This window comes from Chrysochloris asiatica, unplaced genomic scaffold, assembly GCF_000296735.1.
Source record: "Chrysochloris asiatica unplaced genomic scaffold, ChrAsi1.0 scaffold00102, whole genome shotgun sequence".
In the NCBI taxonomy this organism is placed as follows: domain Eukaryota; kingdom Metazoa; phylum Chordata; class Mammalia; order Afrosoricida; family Chrysochloridae; genus Chrysochloris; species Chrysochloris asiatica.
The window spans coordinates 6,230,929-6,255,045 of record NW_006408620.1 but is presented as its reverse complement, the minus strand read 5'-3'; the positions used below and the strand labels follow the sequence as shown (position 1 = coordinate 6,255,045).

The window sequence follows — 24,117 nt, the reverse complement described above, 5'->3', positions numbered from 1 at the left end:
TGGATAGGGTTTCCGAGGAGCAGCTAGTGAGCTCGAACTGCTGACCTTGCAGTTCAGATGACTTTGCAGTCTGGCTCATTAACCCACAGTGCCACACCAGAACTCCAGAACAGAGAGTGGGGAATGCTTTTCTCCCCACAGCACCCTTCATTGCATTCCCAGCTTGCACAGTGGAAAGAACAATGAAGAACCTTCCTTCACATGGTGGAATACTGGAGCTGTGGTCTCTGAATTAGGTGGGGCAGATCGAAAGCCTTGAGTGCTTTTTCCCTGCACATCATGGCTGTTTATTGCCCAGGCTAGTGGTAAGGCTGGGAGATTTACTGAAACTTGTATCTTTGCTGATGTAATCACCTGCATGCTACCTAACTGGGAAATGCCAGCCCACAAAGGGATAGAACTTTTTTCTTGGTACATTGTTGCCTTCATTCTACCCCATTTTGTGTGTGGCACAGTGCTTGTTTGCAGGTGGCAGAAACCCAACTCAAGTTGCTTTCTCCCCATATAGAGTGTCTCAACTCCCGCCTGGGCAGATCTGTCCTGACTTCACCGTGGCTGGGTCCAGGTCTCAGCTGTCAGGGCGCTTCCTCGTTCTGTCTCTCAGCTCTGTTGTTTGTTGACGTTGTTCTGGGGCTGTCTCCCGGCTTCCATCGTACTCTGTTGGGTAATGCCTTCAAAAACGAGAACTGCTTTTTCAAGACTACCAGCAGAAGGCCAGAATTGAGCACCCATTCCTGAGCTAGTCTCTGTGGCCAGGTGGTTGTCACCCTTCCCTGGAGCCACAGACAGGGGTGGAGTCAACCATACAAGCTAGAGGGAAAAGAATGAATGGGAAGGGGGCAGGCTTCCCCACAGGAAAATCTGGGGTTGTTACCCACAGAAGGTGGGGAGTATATACATTGCAAAAGCAAGGCTCTGGCACATGGCAACCCTGTGTGTTAGTAAACTGCACTCTATAGGGAACCCTGGTGGTGCTGTAGGATAAACACTGGTCTACTAACCACAAGGTTGGCAGTTCAAACCTGCCAGCTGCTTTGCAGGAGGAAGATGAGGCTATTTGATCCTGTAAAGATTTACAGCCTCTGAAACCATACACAGGATCACTGTGAGTCGGAATCCACTGGATCACAGTGGGTTTTGGTCTTCTTTTGGAAGTAGATCACCAGGCCTTCCTTTTGAGGTGCCTCTGGATGGATTCAAACTGCCAGCCTTTTGGTTTGTCGCCGAGCACTTAACTGGTTGCACAACTCAGGGACTTGAGCTGCTTTTGGCTGTGATAGCTCTGATGTTTTCACAACTCGGTACAGTCTGGCCACATGCAGTTTCTGAAAACATCATATCTGCCATACCACACTCCGAGTGTCACTGTGAAGGACCCAGGCACCAACTAACTACATCAGCTCTCAGTTCTTCCAGGCCTTCCAAGAGCCCCCAACTCTAGGTAGGGAACACACAGGTGGGCCCTTGACCCCAGGCTGGGTGTGCAGGAAAGAGATGTGATGTCACAGTGGGTTAAGCACTGGCCTGCTAATTGCAAGGTCAGCAGTTTAAACCCACCAGCCACTCTGAGGGAGACAGATTAGACTGCTCCCATAAAGACTGGCAGTCTCGGAAACCCTAGGGAGTGGGTCTAATATGCCCTGTGTTGTTGAATGCAATAGAGTCGGTTCTGACTCATAGCGACCCTTTATAGGGTTTCTGAGGCTGTAAATCTCTGTGGGAACAGAAAGCCTCATCTCTCTCTCTCAGAGGAGTTGGTGGACTTGAACCACTGACCTTGTGGTTCGCAGTCCAGTGTTTATCGTGCAGAGCTACTGCACTCCCAGCTCTGTCCTAGGGGGCTGCTATAAGTTGGAATCTAATTGATGGCAGTGGTTTGGTTTGAGAGGTCAGGGATGGCCTTGGTAAGCAGACAGCTAGCTGTGTAGTTGGAAACCTAAAAGGTAAGTAGTTGCTTCCCAGCAGTATGGGGGCTGGTAAGAGGGAAGAGAGAGCATTTGAGAACCGTGGGCAGAAGCGGGCAGGGCACAGGTAGAATCTGGTCATTGAGTGAGGGCAATGCTCTGGCCTGGGTGTGGGACTGGGAGTGGAGGGAGGGGGCAGGAGAGGTCACCAGAGTGCAGGTGTCCCCACTGGGTCTTGCACTTAATGTGAAGGAAGCTAGATTTAGGGTGAGAACAGCAGGGAGCCATGGAAGGTCTGAATCCAGAAAAGTGCTGTTTCTTTTCAAGTTTGGAAAAAGGATTGGAGGAGACCAGACTGGAGACCGCTGCTGTCTGGTGGTGGGTTCTGGTCCAGCCTGTTAGAATCCAAGCTGCCGTCTCATACCTTTCAGGTCGATTCACACTCCTTACTCACCCACCTGTCTGCATCTCCACTCTCCACACCTGAGTCAGGAGGGACCAGTCACTGGAGAAGGATATCATGTTTGGTAGGGTGAAGAGTCAGAGAAAAAGAGGAAGACCCCCAGTAAGATGGATTGGCCAAGTGTGGCAACAGTAGTGAAGTTGGCCCAGGATTGGGCAGTGTTTTGTTTTGCTGTGCATAAGGTCGCTATGAGTCGGTACTGACTCGATGACACCTAACAATGCCTGCAGGAGAAAGATGAGGCTTTCTGCTCCTGTAAAGATTTACAGCCTTGGCAAGCCTGTGAGTCAGAACTGAGATACCACACCACCTAAATACTTGGCTGTATTATTCACATTTATTTCAGCCAATGAGACGTTTTACTGTCCTCTCTACATGTCTCACGTAATGAGCACATTATTACAGATCATCTTCTCATTGTACCAGCTTTATCTCAGCGCTGAGTCAGAGCCCTAGGAAGCTGCTCAGCCTTCCTCAGGTATGTCCTTCAGGAATTCCAACCTACTGTTTTGATTTGGGCTTTTATCGAGGATTGCTCCAAGACCCCTCCAGGCCATTGGCCATTATACCTTTAAAATGACAATCTGTCCATGTGCCAGAGCCTCTCCCTATGCGCCCACCCAACTGCTTTCTCAGAAAGAGGAAGTCCTTGCCTCCTGACCAGTAGGCTGGCTTCCTCTTACTCAGCCAGGGCAGGCCATCAGAAAGCTCAGAGCTGTGTGTTTGTCACTTGTGAGTGTTTTTCTTAGCCTGCCTTCTCCAGGACAATTGTTCTCCTTAGCTTGGTCTTCTTTGTCCTTGACTTCTTGGCTTGATGCTTTTTCTGTGTTTTGGTTTGTGTTTAGTGTAAGCATCAAGATGTTTTGGGTGCAAATAAAGGACTATCTCACACCACTGCCACTGGCTTAGATAGGGGATTTACTGGTTCACATTGCAGAAAAGACTGTAAGTGGGCAGGCTTCAGGTATGGCTTGGTTGGAGCCCTAGTTGCGATTATTGTGTTCCCTTGCCCTGCCCTCCTCTGGGTGGGCCCCTTGCCTTCGAGCAGACTTTTTAAAATGGAGTAAGTAGTTCATGATCTTCTGTTAACAGAAAGGTTGCTAGTTCAAATCCATGCAGTAACTCCACAGAAGAAAAGTCAGGAAAACCCTATGAAACAGTTCTACTGTTTTCCGAGGGATCACTATGAACCGGGGCCAACTGGACATAACTAACAACAATAAATATCTGCAGCCCCTACACAGTTCAGTTGGTTGTCTCTAAAGTGAACAGTGGGGGGTGGGGGGGGGTGGAGTGGCAGGGGAGGGGCTATTCAAATTCTACTCTGGTTGGGATGGATGCTGGGAGGATACCAGCCCTGTTCTACACAGTAAACCTCCCAATAATCTTAAAGACATTGGGGCTGGGCTCGCTGTTCACCAGTTGCTTGCGGCCCACTTTTTGGGAGCTCTGGTGACCCAGGGACTTGGCTGGCTCCATCTGAGACAAGTACAGGTGTAGACTGTCACTGGAGTGAGTAGCTGAGCCACATGACAGAGCCACCTCACTCACTGCCTCTGTTACTCCAGAGTCAGGATGCTCTTTGAAGTGTTGAACTTGGTTCCCTCGAGCCCTCTTGTGGCTCCCATCACACCATACCGGCAATAGCTTCCAACCTCCTGTCTCTGGCCTCCCAGGCCCTGCCTGCTCTGAGCCTGCCCCCTCCCCCTCCCCAGTCCTCACGTCCCAGGCACACAGCCATTGTGCTCCTCGAACATGCTGAGGTAGTATCTGCTGCTGTTAGAGATCGTTGAGTCACTTCTGACTCTTAGTGACCACGTATCGGGTTTCCGAGGCTTTAAATCTTTAAGGAGCAGAAATTTCTCCTGTGGGATGGCTGGTGGGTTTGCACTGCTAACCTTGCTGTTAGCAGTTGGATTATCAATGTCCTTTCCCTACTACATGCTTCTCCTACATCATTTATCCCTGGGGGACACAAACAATTTACATTTGACCACTAACTAAAGGTTGGCAATTTGAACCCACCCGGCAGTACAGTGGAAGAAAGGCCTGGTGATCTGCTGCTGTAAAGATTACAGCCAAGAAAACCCTGTGGAGCAGTTGTACTTTGCAACCCGGGGCCACCGTGAGTCAGAATCATTACAATAGCAATAGAGTTTGGGTTTGGGGTTAGGACATGCCCTTCCAAGCCCAGTCTCACTGGTTGGCCCAGGTGGACAATTTTCAGGGGTGAGTCACCAGGAGAAGCAACGCCTGTGAACACCTTTCTGGTTGCTCTGCCAGCCGTTGATGCAAGGGAGGTTTTCAGGGCCCAGGGAGGCCTTCTCTGTGAACCCTTGGTGCTGAGCAGACCCAGCAGATAACAGACTTCTCATCTCCACTCCCAACTGCCAATCTGGGGACCTGCAGCTTTTCTAGTCCTGCTGGTCCCCACACTGCATCTGTCCATTCTCATGTTCTCCGTTGTTGATAAGCTTGAGGACCATCCTAAGAAGCATATTGGTATAAACGAAACACCACTGCCAGCGAGTCGATTCCGACTAATACCATTCTGTGACAGAGTAGAACCGCTCCCTGGGATTTCTGAGACTGAAATTGTCTCCGGAAGTAGATGGCTTCATCTCTCTTCCTGACAGTAGGTGGTGAGTTTAGCAGCCCACCAGGACTCTTCGTAGTTGTGTGGTGGTGGTGTTCCGACTCACAGCGACCCTGTGTAGGGTTTCCAAGGAGCGGTTGGTGGGTTTGAACTGCCAACCTTGTGGTTCAACCCTACCTCGTGGTTGAATGCTTGTCTTACAGTGCTACACCAGGACTCCCATAAGCTTGAACTTAATATGTCTGTCTCTGGAAATGGACATGAAGACTGATTTCCGCAGTGCAAAGGCGTTGTGATTGTCACGGTTTCACTTAGAAAGAAGTGCCCTCTTGGGGAGGCAGGGTTTGTTTACAGTTCAGAGCCCCTCGGGTATTGATTGCCGCTTGGCAGTAGGTTGCAGTTTGTTGTTGTCTAGGCATTTCAAACTCTGTACGGGCATCTATCCAGGGAGACTGCAGTTTTTGTTACCCACTGAGCCAGTGCCTTCGAGTCGGTTCTGATGTGTGTGGCTATGGCTGTGTGCCGTGGAGTCGGTTCCGACCCATAGCGACCCTGCACAGGGTTTCCGAGACTGTCCATTTTTACAGGAGCAGAACGCCTCATCGTTCTCCTGCGGAACAGCTGGTAGTTTCAAACTGCTGACCTTGTGGTTCGCAACCCGATTCGTAACCACTACGCTACCAGAGCTCCTTATTCTGATGTGTAGTAACCTTCTTTTTTAAAGAAATGGAATATGGGTCAGTTGTAAGGACTGTCTTAAGATCTCATATTTTCATGACTTTTTAGTGCGCTGCTTATCAGTTTGGCTTTCTGGTCTGTTTGGCCTTCGTAACTTCATGTAAGCACCTGATAATAAAAGTGCTACTTGCTCGTTGTTTGTATTTTCTCGAGTCTGTTGGTTTTAAGGAAGGAGCCCCCTTAATGTAGTTGGGCTGCCCTGCTGACATGATGTCCAGCTAGAGTGACCAACCATCCCAGCCTGCCTGGAATCATCTTGGTTTAGCAATGAAAATCTCACAGTCCAGGAAACCCCACCCTTAGTCCCCTGTAAACCAAGTGCTGCCGGGACATAGAAACAGGGAGGCTTGGAGTGCATTTGGCAGCCCGCTGTGCCTGGGCCACTGTCGAGGGACAGTCCTGGGGCCCAGGGACTGAAGGAGGAAAGCTAACATCGTTACACTGTGCGCCCAAAGCTAGCCTTTCCTCGGTGCTTCCACCTCTGCTGTCTTCTGCTCCTGCTCTGGAGGCACCCTTCCCATCTCTCCATTCTGCAGATGCAGACACTGAGCCCTGGAGAGTTGCAGTCATTCGTCCAAAGTCAGAACAATCAGGCCCATCAAACCCCTACAAAGGAAAATGCCAAGTCAGTGGTCCTGAATTAGTGGGCAGTATAAGATCCTCTAGACATGAGTGCATCTACATATAACACACATTTTTTCAGTGGTGGTTCAGACTCACCAGCCGCTCCTTGTAAACCCTATATACAGGCTCGTTATGAATTGGAACTGACTTGACGGCCCTTACCAACAGCAGCGTAAAGCCATTTATACACACACACAGATTTTATACTTGGAGTTAGGACGTGCTGCTGTAAGACGGGGCAGTTCAAACCCAACAGCTTTTCTTTGGAAACCCTGTCCAGGGTTGCTGAGTTGGAACTGACTCGACAGCACTCAGTAACAGCAATAACAACGTATATCATCTATATCTGTGTACACACATATATATACATATATGTACATATGTAAGGAGCTCTGGTAGCTTAGTGGATTATGAGCTGGGCTGCTAACTGCAAGGTCAGCAGTTCAAATCTCCCAGCTGCTCTGTGGCAGAAAGATGAGGTTTTCAGTTCCCATAAAGATTTACAGCAGATACAGGATAGCTACAGATCGAAACTGGCTCAGTGGCAGAGAACCACCACCATATACCATATATGGTGTTTGTTTATATATATACATATATACACATATATACAGAGAGAGAGAGAGAGACCTGTTTGGGCCAATCGCTGGGCAACAAAATAGGTTTAAACCACAAGGTCGGTGGGCAAGCTCACCAGCTGCTCCTTGGAAACCCTGTGCAGGGTCACTATGGATTGGAACCAACTCGACAGCACTTAACAACAACTATGTATACATAAATACATTGTGACGCTAATGTGCTGGACTGCACAGTTGCTTTGAACCATATGGTCTACTGTTCAAGCTCAGCATCCTTGGAAACCCTATACAGGGTCGCTATGGGTTAGAACCAACTCAACAACACTTACCAATTATATATATGTGTGTGTGTGTGTGTGTGGTGTGGTGCTATAGGATCAGCACTTAACAACAGTAACAACATATGTATATGAGTCCTAGTAGTGTTGTGGATTACGAGCTGGTCAGCAGTTCAAATCTCCATGGAAGAAAAAATGAGATTTCTGCTCCTAAAAACATTTATAGGCTTGGAAGCCCTATACATTGTTGTTGTTGTTCAGGCCGGACTCCAGTGCACACAACTATCACCACCATCACCAGTGGTTATAAGGATGAGTCTGGAGTCAGACTGCATGAGTTCTTTTGCTGGCACCACCCCCTACTGCACTGGGGGTGCAGGGAAGCTTGGGCATTCCTCAGGATTGCTGGGGGTACTGGGAAGCACTCAGAACAACAGCCTGATTGCAACGGTTTTGATGATGATGATGATGATGATAAAAATGCACACAAGCTGAGTTTGGAGGGAAATGTTCATTTAATAGCTGTCGTCATTGTAAGAAAAATGGAATCCAAACCATACTTTTTGTCTGCTCCAAGTAATCATTTTGTCCTTGGAAATTTACCTGAGGTGGAGACTCAGCTTTGCACACAAAGATACAGGGCAACATTGTTGATTTTCAGACACAATTAGGGACCTCAGTGTCCAGCTGCTGCACTTGTCTTCAGTGGTTTACTGCACAGCCACAGCAGATGCTTACCAACCATGATCAATACCCAAACCAAAACCACACTTTGATTAGTGTGAGGTGGACGAAGCCGATGGGCATGGAGCATCATTATGTAGAAATAGGAACCCTGGTGGTGCTGTGCTTAAGCACTCAACTGATGACTGCCTGGTTGGTGGTTTGCATCCACCAGCCCCTCCTTGGTAGAAAGATGAGACAGCGTGCTGCTGTAAGACAACAGCCTAGGACACCCTATGGGACACTTCTGCTCTATCCTTAAAGGTCGCTCCACAAACCTACAGAAAAAGGCCGAGGAACCTCATCACAGGCCCTGCAGTGGACTCTCTGGGCAGGGGTGTGATTCAAAGTTGCCCTTTTTCTGTATGTTTTTGACGGTTCCAACTTTTCTCAAATGAGTGTTCCTTTCATAGTCAGAAAGTGAGTGAACAGAGCAATGTATCTCTGAGGTGGTTGGATCACGTGATCTTTCGAAGCTTGGGAATTAGATGTTGCATTGAAAAGCTTAAAATCTTAACCCATTCAATTGCTTTTTTTTTAAGTTCATGTAAGCAAACATATATTGAGAATTTCTCCCCAAAACATTACTGAACACTGTGCTAGACATTGTGGGAACCAAAAGATGAACAAACCACAAGTATCGTCTTCATAGAGCTTCTTGTTGTTAAGTGCCGTCGAGGTGATTCCAACACATAACAATCCTGTATAGGGTTTCCAAGGAATGGCTGGTGAGTTTAAACTGCCGACCTTGTGGTTCAAACTGACTTTTCAGTCCAGTTCTTTATCCCACAGCGCCACACCAGGACTGGAAATTCTGCTTGTATTGATTGATTGATTGCATGTTGTGTTTTAGGTGAAAGTTTACACAGCAAATTAGATTCACATTCAGGTAATACACAAATAGTTCAATCCCTGAAATGCGTTAGCACTGTCCGCATTTCCACCTGCCTGCCTTGTTTCTGTCCATCCAGTTCCCCTGCCCCTCTTTGCCATCTTATCTTTGCTGATAGGTAAATGTTGACTGTTTGGTCTCCTTTACAAATAGGTGTTACTTAACATTCTGTGAACTAGGACGCTATGTGATTTGGATGTTGTTTAAACACTTGTATCGGCTGGGCACCTATCTCCCAGACACACTGGCTCGGAGCCTGCTGTGTGGCATGTAGCCTGGACAGCTCCTACTATGGACACCTCCATTGGGTCCCTCCTGGCTTTCCCTGCCTTGTCTGCTAAGCCAGCTACAGGGAAGACCAGCTGCCTGTAAGAACCTGTCCAGAGAGGGGACTGTGCAGGTCTAGGGGACTGAGGGCCTCTGAGCCAGGTCTGGGGTGCCTGGGTCCTATAGGAGCGACCTGAGCACAATGTGGGGACTACACCCACTGAGTCATGGGAGCTCCTGAGGAGCACTCTGGCTTCTTTCAAGACAGATTTGTTCTTTTATCTGCTAGTCTATGGTATATTTAACTTTCTTTCCCAACTCCATAGTTCAAATGCATCCATTCTTCTATAGTCGCCCTTATTCATTGTCCAGCTGTCATGTGCATATGAGTCGATTGAAAATATCCTGGGTTGGGTTAGATGTATCTTTGTCCTCAAAGTGACATCTTTGCTTTTGAACACTTTATGGATATTGCCCCTCCCCCTTCCTTTTTTAAATTTGTGGGAAAGTTCCCAATGGTTTGTCTTAATGAGAAAATAAATATACATCATTTACCTTCCAGCACATAGAAGAAAAGAAAGCAATTTCCTTTATTGTTTTCCTTTTATTTTAAACTGCCTCCCCCGTCAGCCATGTTAGCATATGTCTCCTGGTGTGGTGCAGTAGGATCAGCACTGGACTTCGAACCCTAAGGTCAGCAGTTCAAACCCACCAGCTGCTCCTCGGAAACCCTATGCAGGGTTGCTATGAGTCAGAATTGACGCCATGGCACTAAACAAGAACAAAAATACTCTATGCAGCGACTAATTCCCCTGTCCCCTGCCCTGATCACCATCATAAAAAGTTTATTATAGGATTCAATCCTTTTCTTGACTTTTTATAGTAGTGGTCTTATACAATATCTGCCCCTTTGAGATGGACCAATTTCACTGAGTATAATATCCTCCCATGTTATGTGATGGTTTGAAGATTCATTGTTTTTCTTCAGTGTTACATGATATTCCATTGTATTTACGTACCAAAGTTGTTTAACCTTTCCTCTGCTAATGAGCACCAAGGCTGTTTCCATCTTTTTGCTTTTGCAAACAGTGTTGTAATGAGCATGGGCATGCATATATCTTTTCATGGTATGGCTCTTATTTCTTCAAGATGTGCATCAAGTAGAGAGATTGATAGGTCATTCGGTATATCTATTTCTAACTTTCTGAGAAAGTTACATGCTGTTTTCCATAGCAGTTGTACCATTTTACAGTCCCACTAGCAATGTAGTTGCTGTTGTTAAGTGCCATCGAGTCAGCACCGACTCATGGTGACCTTATACACAGCAAAACGAAACACTGCTCGATCCTGGGCCAACCTCACTACTGTTGCCACGCTTGAGTCCATCGATGCTGCCGCTTGGCCAATCCATCTTGCTGGGGGTCTTCCTCTTTTTCTCTGACCCTCCACCTTACCAAACATGATATCCTTCTCCAGCAACTGGTCCCTCCTGGCAATATGTCCGTAGTATGAGAGACAAAGTTTGGCCATCTTGGCTTCCAAAGAGCACTCTGGCTGCACTTCTTCCAAAACGGAAGAAGTGTTCTTTTGGCAGCCCATGGCACTTTCAGTATTCTCTTTCAGCACCATAACTCAAAGGCATCACTTCTTCTATGGTCTTCCTTAGTCACTGTCCAGCTTTCACATGCATATGAAGTTATTGAAAATATCATGGCTTGGGTCAGGCAAACCTTAGTCCTCAAGCTGACAGCTTTGCTCTTCAACACTTTAAAAAGGTCTTGTGCAGCAGGTTTGCCTAATGCAATACCTCGCCTGATTTCTTGACTGCTGCTTCCGTGAGCGTTGATCATTGATCCAAGAAGAATGAAGTCCTTGACAACTTCAATCTTTTCTCCATTGATAAGAATGTTGTTTATTGGTCCAGTGGTGAGGATTTTTGTTTTCTTTACATTGAGATGTAATCCATACCGAAGGCTGCTCTTTGATCTTCATCAGTAAATGTTTTAAGTCCTCTTCACTTTCAGCAAGCAAGGTTGTATCATCTGCATATCGCAAGTTGTTAATGAGTCTTCCTCCAATCTTTATGCCACGTTTTTCTTCATAGAACCCACCAATGTAGGGGGCTCCCATATTCTGCACAATCTCTCCAGCGTCTGTTATTTTGAATTTTGCTGTTAGTTCTAGATGTAAGATGATAGCTCACTGTTTTGATTTTCATCTCTCCAGTGGCTAGTGCTGGTAGGGCATTGTGGGATAAAGCACTGGACCAAGTTTGAATCACAAGGTTGGTGGTTCAAACTTAGCAGCCACTCCTCGGAAGCCCTATACAGGGTCCCCATGAGTCAGACCAACTCGACGGCACTTAACATCAACAACATCAACAATAGAGACAAGGGATCATTTTTTCGTCTGCTTTTTGGCCACCTGAGAATCATCTTTGGTGAAGTGGCTGTTCATGTGCTCTTCCCATTTTTAAAATGAATTTTTTTTCTTCTTCTTATTGCGGTGTTTGTCTGATATGCCATTACCAAAAAATTTTTCCCAATCTTTGGGTTCTTGTTTTATTCTTTTGGTGGAATCATTTGATACACAAAAGTGTGTAGTTTTTTAGGAGTCCCAGCCATCTATTTTGTCTTCTGTTATTTCTGTATTTTCATATATATTTGATAGTGTATTTATGCCGTATAATAGAGCCCCTAAGTTTGTCCCTAGTTTTTAATTGATGATCTCTATAGTTCTAGGTTTGACATTTAGATCTTTAATCCACGTTGAGTTTGTTTTTATATATGATGTAAGAGATGGGTCTTGTTTCATTCTTCTGCAAATGGATTTCCAGTTTTGCCAGCACCGTTTGTTGAAGAGACATATCTCTTACCCACTAAATGTGTGTTGGTCCTTAGTCAGAGGTCAACTTAGCATAGATGGATTGATTAACTGCTGGGTTCTCAAATCCATTCCATTGGTGTATTACAATCTCCTACATGACACTGTGAGTTAATGCACTGAAGTGTATGGTCCAGTGCCTTAGCCCACAGTGCCGCACTATTTGTTGTTGTTGTTGTTAAGTGCCATCGAGTCGGTTCCGACCCATAGCGACCCTGTACAGGGTTTCCGAGGGTGTAAATCTTTACGGGAGTAGAAAGCCTCATCTTTCTCCCGTGGAGTGGCTGGTAGTTTCGAACCGCTGACCTTAAGATTCGCAGCCCGATTCATAACAACTATGCTACCAGAGCTCCTAAGAGTTTGATATATGTATTTTGAGGCTCTTTCATTGGGAGCATAGGTATTTGCTATGGTTATATTCTGTTGTTTAGTTGACTCTTAATCATGATATAGTGTCCTTCTTTGTCTCTTATGCTGGTTTTTGCCTTAAAGTTTATTTTATTACAAATTAATATTTCCACGCCTGCTCATTTTTTTATTGCTGTTTGCTTGATATATATTTTTCATCCTTTGATTTCTAGTTTATATTTTTGTCTTTGTAAGGTGTATCCCTTGTAGACAGCATATTGAAGGATCCTATTTTCTTTTCCATCCTGCTACTCTCTGTCTCTTGACTAGTGCATTTAATCCATTGACGTTCAATACAATTATCGATCGGTGTAAATTAATTGCACTTGTTTGGCTGTATGTTTGCTGGTTTCTTTGCTCCACGTAATTTTTCGCGTTAAATTAATTTTGTGTTTTTGTGTTTTTTTTAAAGCAATCTTTTGCAACAGTTTTGCCCAGTACAATCCGTTGTTTGGCTGCTTCCATGGGCATTACTTGTGGATCCAAGTAAATGAAATCCTTGATATCCTTTCTCCATTTGTCATGATGTTGCTTACTGGTCCGGTTGTGAGGATTTTTGTGTTCTTTGTATTGAGGTGGGATCGGTATGGAAGGCTCTAGTCGTTGATCTTCGTCAGTACTTCAAGTCCTCTTTGCTTCCAGCAAACTAGGTTATGTCGTCTTCTTCGGATGCTGACGCAGCGTTCTTCCTCATCTATTTGCTCAACGTACAGATTGGATAAGCATGGTGAAAGGATACAACCGGGACATACACCTTTTCTGATTTTAAACCCCTTGTTCTATTTGAATAATTGCCTCTTGGTCTGTGTACTGCTTCCTCATGAGCACAGTTCAGAGTCCTGAAATTCCATTCTTTTCAGTGTTATTCCTAATTTTTAATGATCAGCACAGTTAAATACCTTTGCATAGTCATAAAACACAGGCAGATATCTTTCTGGTATTCTGTGCTTTTAGCCAGAGTCTGACACCAGCTATGATATCCCTCGTCCCATATCCTCTGCTGAATCTGACTTGAATTTCTGGCAGTTCCCTGCTCATGCACTGCTGCAACCACCTTTAAATTATCTTCAGCAAAATTTTACTGGCTTAAGATCACCTAGCAGAGAAGTGATGGGGCCGTGCTCTGACCAGGCGTTCTGACGTCAGCATCTTATTAACCTGTATGTTCTGCCACCTCTCAAGAAATAATCCCCAGACTTTCTGCTTTCTGCTCTGATGTCTCTGCATCTTCCCATTACAAGTCTTCCTTTGAAGTTACTTTTCCCTGATTGACCCTTCCTTCCTAAGTTCTGGAGTATTCTTTGTACAGTTTAGAAGTGATGCTCATAACGTCCCCACCATAAGAGCCACAATGCAGGAATAATAAGAGTAGCTGATCTTCTGTTGAGTGCTTAGTGTGTGCCAGATGCCATGCTTGCTTCTCTCTACGTGTTATAATGTTCAATTACTGCAACAACCCACTGTTTTATAGCAGCTAAAATTCAGAGGGAGTCCTGGTGTGGTGCTGTAGGATAAGCGCTAGACTGCTGTAACTGCAAGATCGGCAGTTCAAAACCACCAAATACTCCTCAGAAAATCTGTATAGGGTCACTATGAGTTGGAACTGACTGGATCGCACTTAACAACAACAGTAAGGTTCAGAGAGGATTCCTGGTGTGGTGTTGTAGGATAAGCACTGGACTGCAATAACTGCAAGGTCAGCAGTTCAAACCCACCAGCTGCTCCATGGAAATCCTATACAGGGTCACTATGAGTCAGAACTGACTCAACGGCACCTAACAACAACAAGGTTCAGAGAAATCAAGTGCATGGCCACAGTTATGTAGTGGCACGGCCGCCAGGAGCCCAGGTCTGTCAGACGCTAGCCTGACGCCTCACCGCTTCTCTGTGCCGCTATTGCTGCCTCGTGTGGTGTGATCTAACTTAGTTCATTCCTCACTGGTCAGGACCACGACCAGCAGAGGCCCCATCAGTTGAAGTCAGACCTGGTCCTATAGCTTTTAAACTTTGCTGTGGTGTGCTCTGGTGGCTCTGTGAGCTAGGCATTTGGCAAGTTCACGGTTCTAGCCCACTAGCCACTCTTTGGGAGAAAGATGAACCTGTCTGCCTGTAAAAATTTGTTGTTGTTGTTAGGTGCCATCAAGTTGGTACTGACTCATAGTGACCCGATGCCTAGCAGAACAAAACACTCCCTAGTCCTGCCTTTGCTACACTTAAACCCATTGCTGCTGCCACTGTGCCGATACATCTCGTTGGAGTTCTTCCTCTTTTTCTCTTACCCTCCACTTTACCTAGCATGATGTCCTTCTCCAGGGACTGGTGCCTCCTAATAATATGTCTGAAAATGAGAGACCAAGGCTGGCCGTCCTGGCACTAAGGAGCACTCTGGCTGTACTTCCTCCAGCACAGACTGGTTACTGTTTTGTCACTTTTAGCCACAGTGTGAGTGGGGCAGGGGCTCTCAGGGGCTCTTCACCACTTGGGGTTGGAGCAGGCGGAGCTAGAACCTACAGCTTATATAGGTGATTCTGGTGCCAGAACTTGAAGAACTCTTGCTCCTTAAGCCTCATGGAAATACTCATGGGGAAAATGCGCTGGAGGGAGATGAAGATGTGTAGACTGAGGCTGTATGTCCTGGTGCCGTCAACTCTTGTGGAGGGAAGCTGGCCATGCGCCCCTACTTACAGCCCTGTCAGTAAAGTTGGGCACAGGTCATGGAGGAGGCCTGTTTTTGGAGAATTATCCTTGTTATTGCATGCTAAGAATTGCATGTTTTTAAATTAATTAAGTTGTTGATTAAATGAATATGATATATATTTGAAGGAGTCTTGGTGTGGCACTGTGGGATAAGTGCTGTGCTGCGAACTGCACGATCAATGGTTCAAATCCAGCAGCCACTCCTCAGGAACCATATACAACAGGGTCGTTATGAGTTTACAGTCTCTTTATAATCCTATGTAAAGGAACCCTGGTAGTGCAGTGGTTAAGTGCTCAGCTGCTAACCGAAAGGTCGTTGGTTTGGACCCAGCAGTCACTCTTCGGGAGGAAGCTGTAGTAGCGCACTTCCATAAGGAGACAGCCTGGGAGACTGTGGGCCCTTTGGGCTCTGTCCTAGAGGGTTGCTATGAGTCAGAATGAGTGGAGTTGGTAAGTAGTGTAATCCTTCCTGCCTTGTTCTCATCAGACTCTGTCTCCGCCCCCACCCCTGCCACAACTGAAGGTGGTCATGAAAGAAATCAGGAGCTGACGCTTCCCAATCCATACCCTCTGGGCATTCCCTTTTCCTTCCCAAGCCTGAAGCTCTAGTGATAGGGGATGTGACCTCCGTCTGTGGGTCCTCTAGAAGCCATCTCTTAAAAGCCGCATCAGGCAGTGCTCCCAGGGCGACGGACCAGTCTTTCGGTCCCCACGTTACCCAGGTCTGGCTTTGGTGATCCTTTTGGTCTCTTACCACAGGCGGACAGGACAGTGGCATGGCCTTCCATGCCTGTTTGTGGACGAAGTACAGTGGCATGGCCCCTGAAACTTGTAAATTGAACAGTTTGTACTCAGCAAATAAGACCGCTGCCCTGGATCTGCAAACCAGCCACTTAAGTCATCATTTTTAACAGGTGTACTACACTCTGGGAGGGGTCCCTGTGTGTGTGTGGTCTCTGCTAGCCAAAAGGTTGGCAGATCCAGTCCACCCAGAAACATCTGGCAACCATTTCTAGAACATCAGCCTTTAAGAAACCCTATGGAGTTTGACACACACTGGGGACTACCCTGAATGGGACGCAACTTGATAGCCAGTAGTTTTACCAGGCAGTCCAAGGATGGTGTGGATAGCATGTAAGTTTGGCCCAGCCTCCAGTTCTAGGACCCGCCCTGTCTGAACTGTGCATTCCCCTTTCTGAATCTTGCCCCAGCAGCCTGGCTCTGGATTGCAGGCTCAGCACTTGACACTGAGCTGGCTTGCTCCTCTTGTTCTCCCAGCATCCGAATCCCCTTGAGAGCCCAGGATGCTTGGCTCTTCCCCCAGTCCTGCTGAGCCGACTCCCCGAATGGGCTCTGAAAGGGCCAGCTTCCTCCAGTTCCCAAGTGTCCTCTTTCCCACTGGAAGTTGACAATGGCTGTACTTGTGTTGGTTGTGCTAGCTTATTAACACTTTGAGCCTTGTTTGCCATTTTTCTTGGCTTGTGAGTTGTGTCCAATCTGACTGAGGACTAGTGCTAACAGAACCTGAACAAAGGAGCCTTGTGGTACAGTGGGTTCAGCATTGGGCTGAGAACCAAAGCATCAGCGGTTCAAACTAACCAGGCACTCCACGGGAGAAAGGCGAGGCGTCTGCCCTGTGAAGAGGTGGGAAACCCGAGCTTCTACTCTCCCTGTGGGGTTGCCATGAGTTGGAATCTACTCGACAGCAGTAGGATTTTGGAATCTGAAAAGAGGAAGCGTATTGTCACCCAGCTATTATTAGTGGTCATTGAGCCTGGCTTTTGTTTTTGTTGTAATCTTTCATCTTGTTTTTCCCTTTCCTGTAGGTATCTGTACCACGTGTTGACCAAAAACACCACAGTGACAGAACAGAACCGGAACCTGCTGGTGGAGACCATCCGTTCCATCACGGAGATCCTCATCTGGGGCGATCAGAATGACAGCTCTGTCTTCGAGTATGGGTTTCTAATGTCTCCTTGTTATTAATATTATTATTATTATTTTCATTCTTTCTCCTCCTTTGAATGTTTTTAATTTTTCCCACGTGTATTTCATGAGTCCAGATGATGTTAGGATATGATGCTATTTTGGGTTTTCATAGATCTCTGTCCGTGTCTATCTATAGCAATGCCCTGAACTCCATGGATATGCACTTCACAATGGGCATGTGTGGAAGTGAGCATCTCTGGAAAATCTGAAAATAGCAGGAATGGTTTTCCAAGTGTGTCTGACTCCTTTCCGAAAAGGGAGACAGTGTTCTGTATGAGACTGGTGTTTACCTTGAGCTCTTGATACCAAATCCATGTCACTGGTGTCTCCTGGTCACTTGAGGCCGGGGTCCTGTTGATCTCCCCATGTTCTAGAAGACGAAACTGGAGCTCAGGGTGATGGTGTCACTAGCTCAGGATCCTGCTGGTCAGTAGGGTCATTGAGGGCCATGGAGGGGTTCTAGCCCTGCTCTTGTACTCCCCAGAGGAGCAGTCTTAGGCCAGGCTCTCTGAGCTGCCATTTCCTCACTGATACACAAGGGCGGGCAAAGACCCCCTGACTAGTGCTTGGTATAAAGCAGGCTCTCAGCAAGCAAAAGCAAATGATAATAACCAAGTCTCCCTTTGCTCTTGTGCACAATTGGTCACCTTGTTGATTGCCACCCCATGCATTGGGGTTGCCCCACCTTGTGCCATCCCCATAATCGGCTATGGATTGGACTGTAGGGATCCTTTGGGGTTTTGTTGGCTCATTTTCAGAAGGAGACCCCTGGGCCTTCTTCCTAGTCCAGACACTTGACTGGAACCTGTTCTGTATCAGAACAACACATTAGCCTTCACTGACAGATGGCTGCTGGCTGCACTGCTTGGGATTGAACCCAGGTCTCCTGCTTGGAAGGAGGACTAGATTGTGAGAAGCAGAGGCACTGAACCACAGACTCCCCCCAATAGGCCTGTCTCGTTATGTGCGGCAGATGGGGCTGGGGCTGGGGTATGTATGACAGCCACCACACGGATCATCAACATTATGATTATCATCATAATCCCAAAGATGGCTATTGAGACCACATGTAAAACTTACAAGAAAAAGACAAAAGACTGTTCTGTTTTTCAGCTTGGCCCCTTTAGAGGCTATACCAACATTGGAAGGAGCCCTGGGAGTGTAGTGGTTTACAAGCTGAGCTCTAACTGCAAGGTTAGCAGTTTGAATCTTCCAGTAGCTCCGCGGCAGAAGGATGCAGTTTTCTGCTCCTGTAAAGATTTACAGCCTCGGAGATGCTTTGCAGGGTCGCTGTGAGTTGCAAGTGACTGCACGGCTCACCTGCACCAGCACCGATCTCAGATCACTAAGCTTCTCTAAGATGAAATGACTTGTGGAGAATACAAACTTCTTAAAATGCAAGTCATTGGTGACACTAGGTATGACCCCAAGGACACCTTGTTTCTTAGAAATGGGACTAGCTTTCTTTAAGTGAATATGTTATTGTTGTTATTGTTGCTAAGTGCTTTGAGTCACTTCCTACTCATAGAAATCCTGTATACGTTTCCCAGGAGCAGATGGTGGGTTTGAACTACCAGCCTTGAGGTTAGCAGTCTATTGGTTATCCTACAACACCACACCAGGTCTCTTAAGAAACCATGGAGAATTAAAAACAAAACAAAACACTTTTTGGAATCTGTTTTGGAAATGAGAAAGACCCTAGAGGAAAAGATCTGGAGCTGTGTCCACTTTACTGGTATGGCCTTTCTCAGTCCCTTTGAGTTCTGTTTTGGAGTATTTCAGATTTATGGAAAAGTTGCAGGACTAGTACAGAGAGTTCCCCTTTTCCCCTCACATGGTTTCTCCCAGTGCTAACAGCTTCCATCACCACGTGCACCCATCACAACTCAGAAGCCCACATAGGTATGTCACTATGAACCAACCTCCAGACTGTAGTGGGATTGCACCAGTTTTTCCCATTACTGTCTCCTCTGTGTCTGGCCCCCATCCAGGATACCACGTGGAATTTAGTTGTCATGTCCCTCTGGTCTCTGATGCTGTCCCTGGTTTCCATGATCTTGACAGCCAGGTCTCCTATAGAAAGTTCCCGAGTCTGGGCTTATCTGGTGTTTTTCTCATGAGGCCGTTGGGACTGCAGTTTGGGAAAAGAAGGCTGCAGAGGGAAAGTGCCTTCTTATTGCTTCACATCAGGGGTTCATGATGTCCACATGACATCATTGGTGGTTGTTAGGTTGTTGTTAGGTACCGTCGAGTCAGTACCGACTCATCGCAACCTTCTGCACAACGGAATGAGCCACTGCCCAGGCCTGTACCAGTCTCACAGTTGTTGCTGCTGCCACTGTGCCAGTCCGTCTCGCGGGGGGTCTTCCTGGTGGGCTTTTCCTAATCACTTGATTAAAGTGCTGGTTGCCCTTCCTCTCCACTGTAAAGTTGCTCTTCTTTCCCTATGCAGTACCTTGAAAGTGAGTCACAAATAGCCCATCTTCAGGGGAGCAGGGTACAGATGGGAATTAAGAAAGATGGTAGAAGAGTCGATGCGTTTGAATTATATGATGTTGGAGAAGAATATTGAATGTATTATGAAATGCAAGAAGAACCAACAAATCTGTGTTAGAAGAATTGCAGTTAGAATGTTCTTGCAAGTAAGGCTGGCGAAACTTCGTCTGTCATACTTCAGATATGTTATTAGCAGGGACCAGCCTGTGGAAAAGGACTTCATGCTTGATAAAGTGGAAGGTCGGCAAAAAAGAGGAAGACCCCTAAGGACATGAGTTGGCACAGTGGCAGCAGCAATGGACTAAAGCGTGACAACGATTGTGAGGGTAGAGCAGGAATGGGCAGTGTTTCATTCTATTGTGCACAGGGTCACTGTGAGTCAGAACTGACTCAAGGCCACCTAACTGTAACTGTTAACTCCTGGAGGGAGGAGTAGCTACATATCGAAAAATCTGTAGAAATATTTCACTATTTTTTAACTCCATTTTTCCATGAACTTTTTGAAGCTACCTTGTATTATTTGAAGTTCTATGTGGGAGATTAGTTTCCTCTCCCTCACGTGTTATTCATAGCAATAGGAACTCATTGCTCTTTATTTTATATTTTGGTTTAGAATCCAACTCTGCCTTAGATGTTCTGTGGCTCATGTCACATGGTTCCAGCGTTGGCCGCCAGCAGCTCTTTCATACTGGCTTCTGTTTCCTTTTGATATACCCTCCGTCCTTTTGTGTGTTGCGTACTTCCAGACTTCCTGTCACTACAAGATGCTCTAGGCTCATCTTGTATTTTTCCTAGCCCAGACTCAGACTCAACCATTTCTCAAAGATGTCCCCTCACTTCCCTAGGAAATTAAAAAAATGGAGGTCCCTCAATTTCATGCTAGGTATACCGAATCAATCTATGGGGCAAGGTCTAGAAAACCTGCTGGGAAAACCAGCATTGTAACCAGGCTTCTTGGCTGCCATACTGTGGTGCTTTTATGGGGTGATTCTTGGGAGCCTTGACTTACACATCTTGATGTGAAAACCCAAACCAAACCCATAACTGTTGAGTTGTTTCTGATGCCTAGTCAGGGTAGAACTGCCCAGCGACCCTGTAGGACAGCATAGAGTTGTTCCACAGGGTGCCCAGGGCTGTTACCTTTACGGAAGCAGACTGCCACATCTTTCTCTCTTAGAGCGGCTGGTGGGTTCAAATCGCCAACTTTCTGGTTAGCCACCGAGTGCCTTTAGGACTCCTTTTCTGATGTGAAGGCCAGAATAGGCCAAATGATAGAGATATGCCAGGGATTACTGGGAACCGGGAGTGTTTCTTTCTTTTGTACAAAGGGTCGCTGTGTGTTGGAACCGTCTTGATAGCACTGAACAATGGCTAACCAACAACAGTGCAACGTCATCATACATAAACCAGCTCCCAAAATCAGAACTGGGAAAGGTTTTAGGGAGGTTTTTTTTAGATCATATTTATTCATTCATTCACCCTTGTAAGAGTTCCGTCAGAAATTATGCTGCACTGAGCAAGTACCAGTTCCAGGATGCTGCCACTGTGGAGATGACAGGTGAAGGGAGAGAGACACCCCAAACGTGCTGACCAGCAGACACGAGTCCTGCAGAAATTCCTTCTGAGTCTTCCCTCAATACTTAAGTCAAAGCATCACTTCTTGCTGTAAAGAAAGGCATTAAGGATTTGTTGCTTTTTCAAGACCAAAATAAGCACTGTGTTTCCCAAAAGCCAGTGTTGCGTAGGTTGCGGGCAGACAGGCGTTCTGTCCAGACAAGTCAGGTACAAACCCACCTGAAGACTGGCTAGGTCCCACCACCAGGTCAGCACCTTCGTATTTCTCTCAGTTCTTTTTCCCATGGAAACTGCACAATCTGGCAACCCTGACACTTTACATTCAGTGTAATCTCACCCTTTGTAGAGAACTCCAGTTGACTTCTTTGTTTTTGTTTTGAAATCTTCAAAGATAAGAACAGCAAAGGAGAGAGGCTAATATGTTTGTTCATTTGCCGTGGCTGCCATTGCAAGCTCTGTGTCACATGACATCCCCCACGTGATCTCCCACAGCTGTAGAGCCTAGAGGTCTGACATCAAGGTGTGCTCTCTCGGAAGCTCTAGAGGTGAATCTGCTCCTTGCCTTCTTAACTTTTGGCATTGCCAGCCATCCCTGGGGAGCCTGGGCTTAGAGATGCACCACTCCGGCCGAACCTCTCTCTTGACACAGCGCCTTTCCTATGTGTCTGTGTGTCTCTTCTCTTCTTATGGGATGCCACTCCGACTGGATTGGGGCCAACCCTAATTTGTCAGGCCCTCATCTTTATATTTTCAGAGGCCCTACTTCCAAAGTGGTACTGTAGGATAATGCACTGGGCTGCAAGGTCGTTTGAACCACAAGGGCAGTGGTTCAAACTCACCACCTGCTCCTTGGAACTCCTATGAGTCAGAACTGATTTGACAGCACTTAACAACAACATCAGCTTCCAAACAAGGTCACAGGTACAGGTACTGAGGAGTGAGGATTTCAACATATCTTTTGAGGGAACACAGTTCAACCCATAACAGTATGGGAACCATAAGAAATAGCCTTCGATGTAAAGACACAGCTTGTCAGGACTGTACAGATGGTAGTTCAGTCATTTCATAGAACAGGAATCCTCTTCACTGCTTCCCGCAGTCAGCCCTGCTCTCATGTCCAGAGACGAAATGCAAAAAGGTGGGTTTTAGCCGTGATGGACAACAGTATTGTGGAACTGGATAGTGTGGATGCGTAAGGCATGCAGATGGTGTGAGCTGGCTTTTGCGGGTGCTTCCGGTGGATGGGTGGGCGGGGGCTACACACATGTGCCCTCTCTGTATGAGACCAGAGGCCACCCTAGACCAGAGATGCAAACGACTGACTCTCTTTTTCTCTCCACAGCTTCTTCCTGGAGAAGAACATGTTTGTTTTCTTCTTGAACATCCTTCGGCAGAAATCGGGTCGCTATGTGTGTGTTCAGCTGCTGCAGACCTTGAACATCCTTTTCGAGAACATCAGTCATGAGACCTCGCTCTGTAAGGACACATTCCCTGACTTCTGACTGAGCTGTAGTGTGTCGGTAGTGTGTCGGTAGTGTGTCGGTAGTGTGTCCTTTTACATGGTTTTCATGTTGCTTTTTGAATGCCTGTGTTTCCTGCATTCTTCATCTCTGCAAAGTGGGGTGCAGAAAAGGGCCAAGTGAAGGTTCCCCTCTCCTGAGTGCTTCTGGGGGTGTTCTTGTTGCTTTTTTATAACTCCTTATTACAGAGGCCAAAATGGCCAAACTTCATCTCTCATACTTCAGACATATTGTCAGGAGGAACCAGTCACTGGAGAAGGGTATCATGTTTGGTAAGGTGGAGGCTCAGAGAAAAAGAGGAAGACCCTTCAACAAGATGTATTGGCCAAGTGGCAGCATCACTGAGCATGGCAACAATAGTAAGGTTGGCCCAGGATCGGGTAATGTTTCATTCTGCTATGCGTAAGGTTGCTATGAGTCGGTACCAACTCGATGGCACCTAACAGCAATTACAGAAGTGGGTCCCTGCAGAATCAGCTGGTGGAATTAGCATTGGGAGGAGCAGGGTAAAGAAGAATTTGGCCCAACAAAGCCTCCAAGGGTATGAGCTCTGGCATCTGTCACCATGGTTCAGATCCCACTCCTCAACTGGTAAGCACGTGACTAGAGCTCATTCTCTGCCCTCATGGAGCCTCAGTGTTATCAGTCACCGCCACCCCAAGAGCCAGGGGCTGTAGGACCCTCTATAGACACACACTAGAGCAGAGAGAGGAGGGGTCTCAGCTCTAGTGAGCCTTGCGCAGCGATTTTCAACATGCGGGCAGTGGTGACCTCCTTAAGGATACTTGGCATGTGTGGAGACAGTGTCACAGTTGGGGTGAAGGGAGTGATACTGGCTAAAGATGCCACTAGCGCCCGTTTTTGAAGGATTCTTGGCAAATTATTGAATGATGCAGAAAGCATCAAGAAAAGATGGAAGGAATACACAGTCACTATACCAAAAGGAAATGGTTGATGTTCAACCGTTTCAGGAGGTAGCATATGATCAAGAGCCAATGATACTGAAGGAAGAAGTCCAAAGTGCATTGAAGGAATTGGCAAAGAACAAGACACCAAGAATTGACGTAATCAAAATTGAAATGTTTCAAGCAAATGAGGTGGCACTGGAGGCACTTGGTCATCTATTTCAAGAAATTTGGAAGACAGCTATCTGGCCAACTGATTGAAAGAGATCTGTATTTGTGCCCATTCCAAAGAGATGTGACTCAACAGAATGCAGAATTCATCGGACAATCTCTTTGATATCTCATGTGAGTAAAGTTTTACTAAAGGTAATACAGAAACTGCTGCAAGCATACATTGACAGAGAACTTCCAGAGGTTCAAGCAGGATTCAGACGAGATCATGGAATAAGAGATATCATTGCTGATGTCCGATGGATCTTGGCTGAAAGCAGAGAATACCAGAAAGATGTTTTACCTGTGCTTTATTGACTACGCAAAGGTTTTCAATTGTGTGGATCATGACAAGCTATGGACAACATTGT

At 46.5% G+C, this 24,117-nt stretch overlaps 1 protein-coding gene across 1 annotated transcript in view; it reads left to right on the top strand.

The window, feature by feature from the left end:
• Nucleotides 1-24,117, top strand: part of CLEC16A (C-type lectin domain family 16, member A) — a 239,663-nt gene that overhangs the window by 4,108 nt on the left and 211,438 nt on the right. Inside the window, exons 2-3 of the mRNA XM_006867243.1 lie at nt 16,878-17,006; nt 22,454-22,587. Of these exons, the coding sequence (XP_006867305.1) occupies nt 16,878-17,006; nt 22,454-22,587 (263 nt within the window). The remainder of the gene's footprint in view (nt 1-16,877; nt 17,007-22,453; nt 22,588-24,117) is intronic.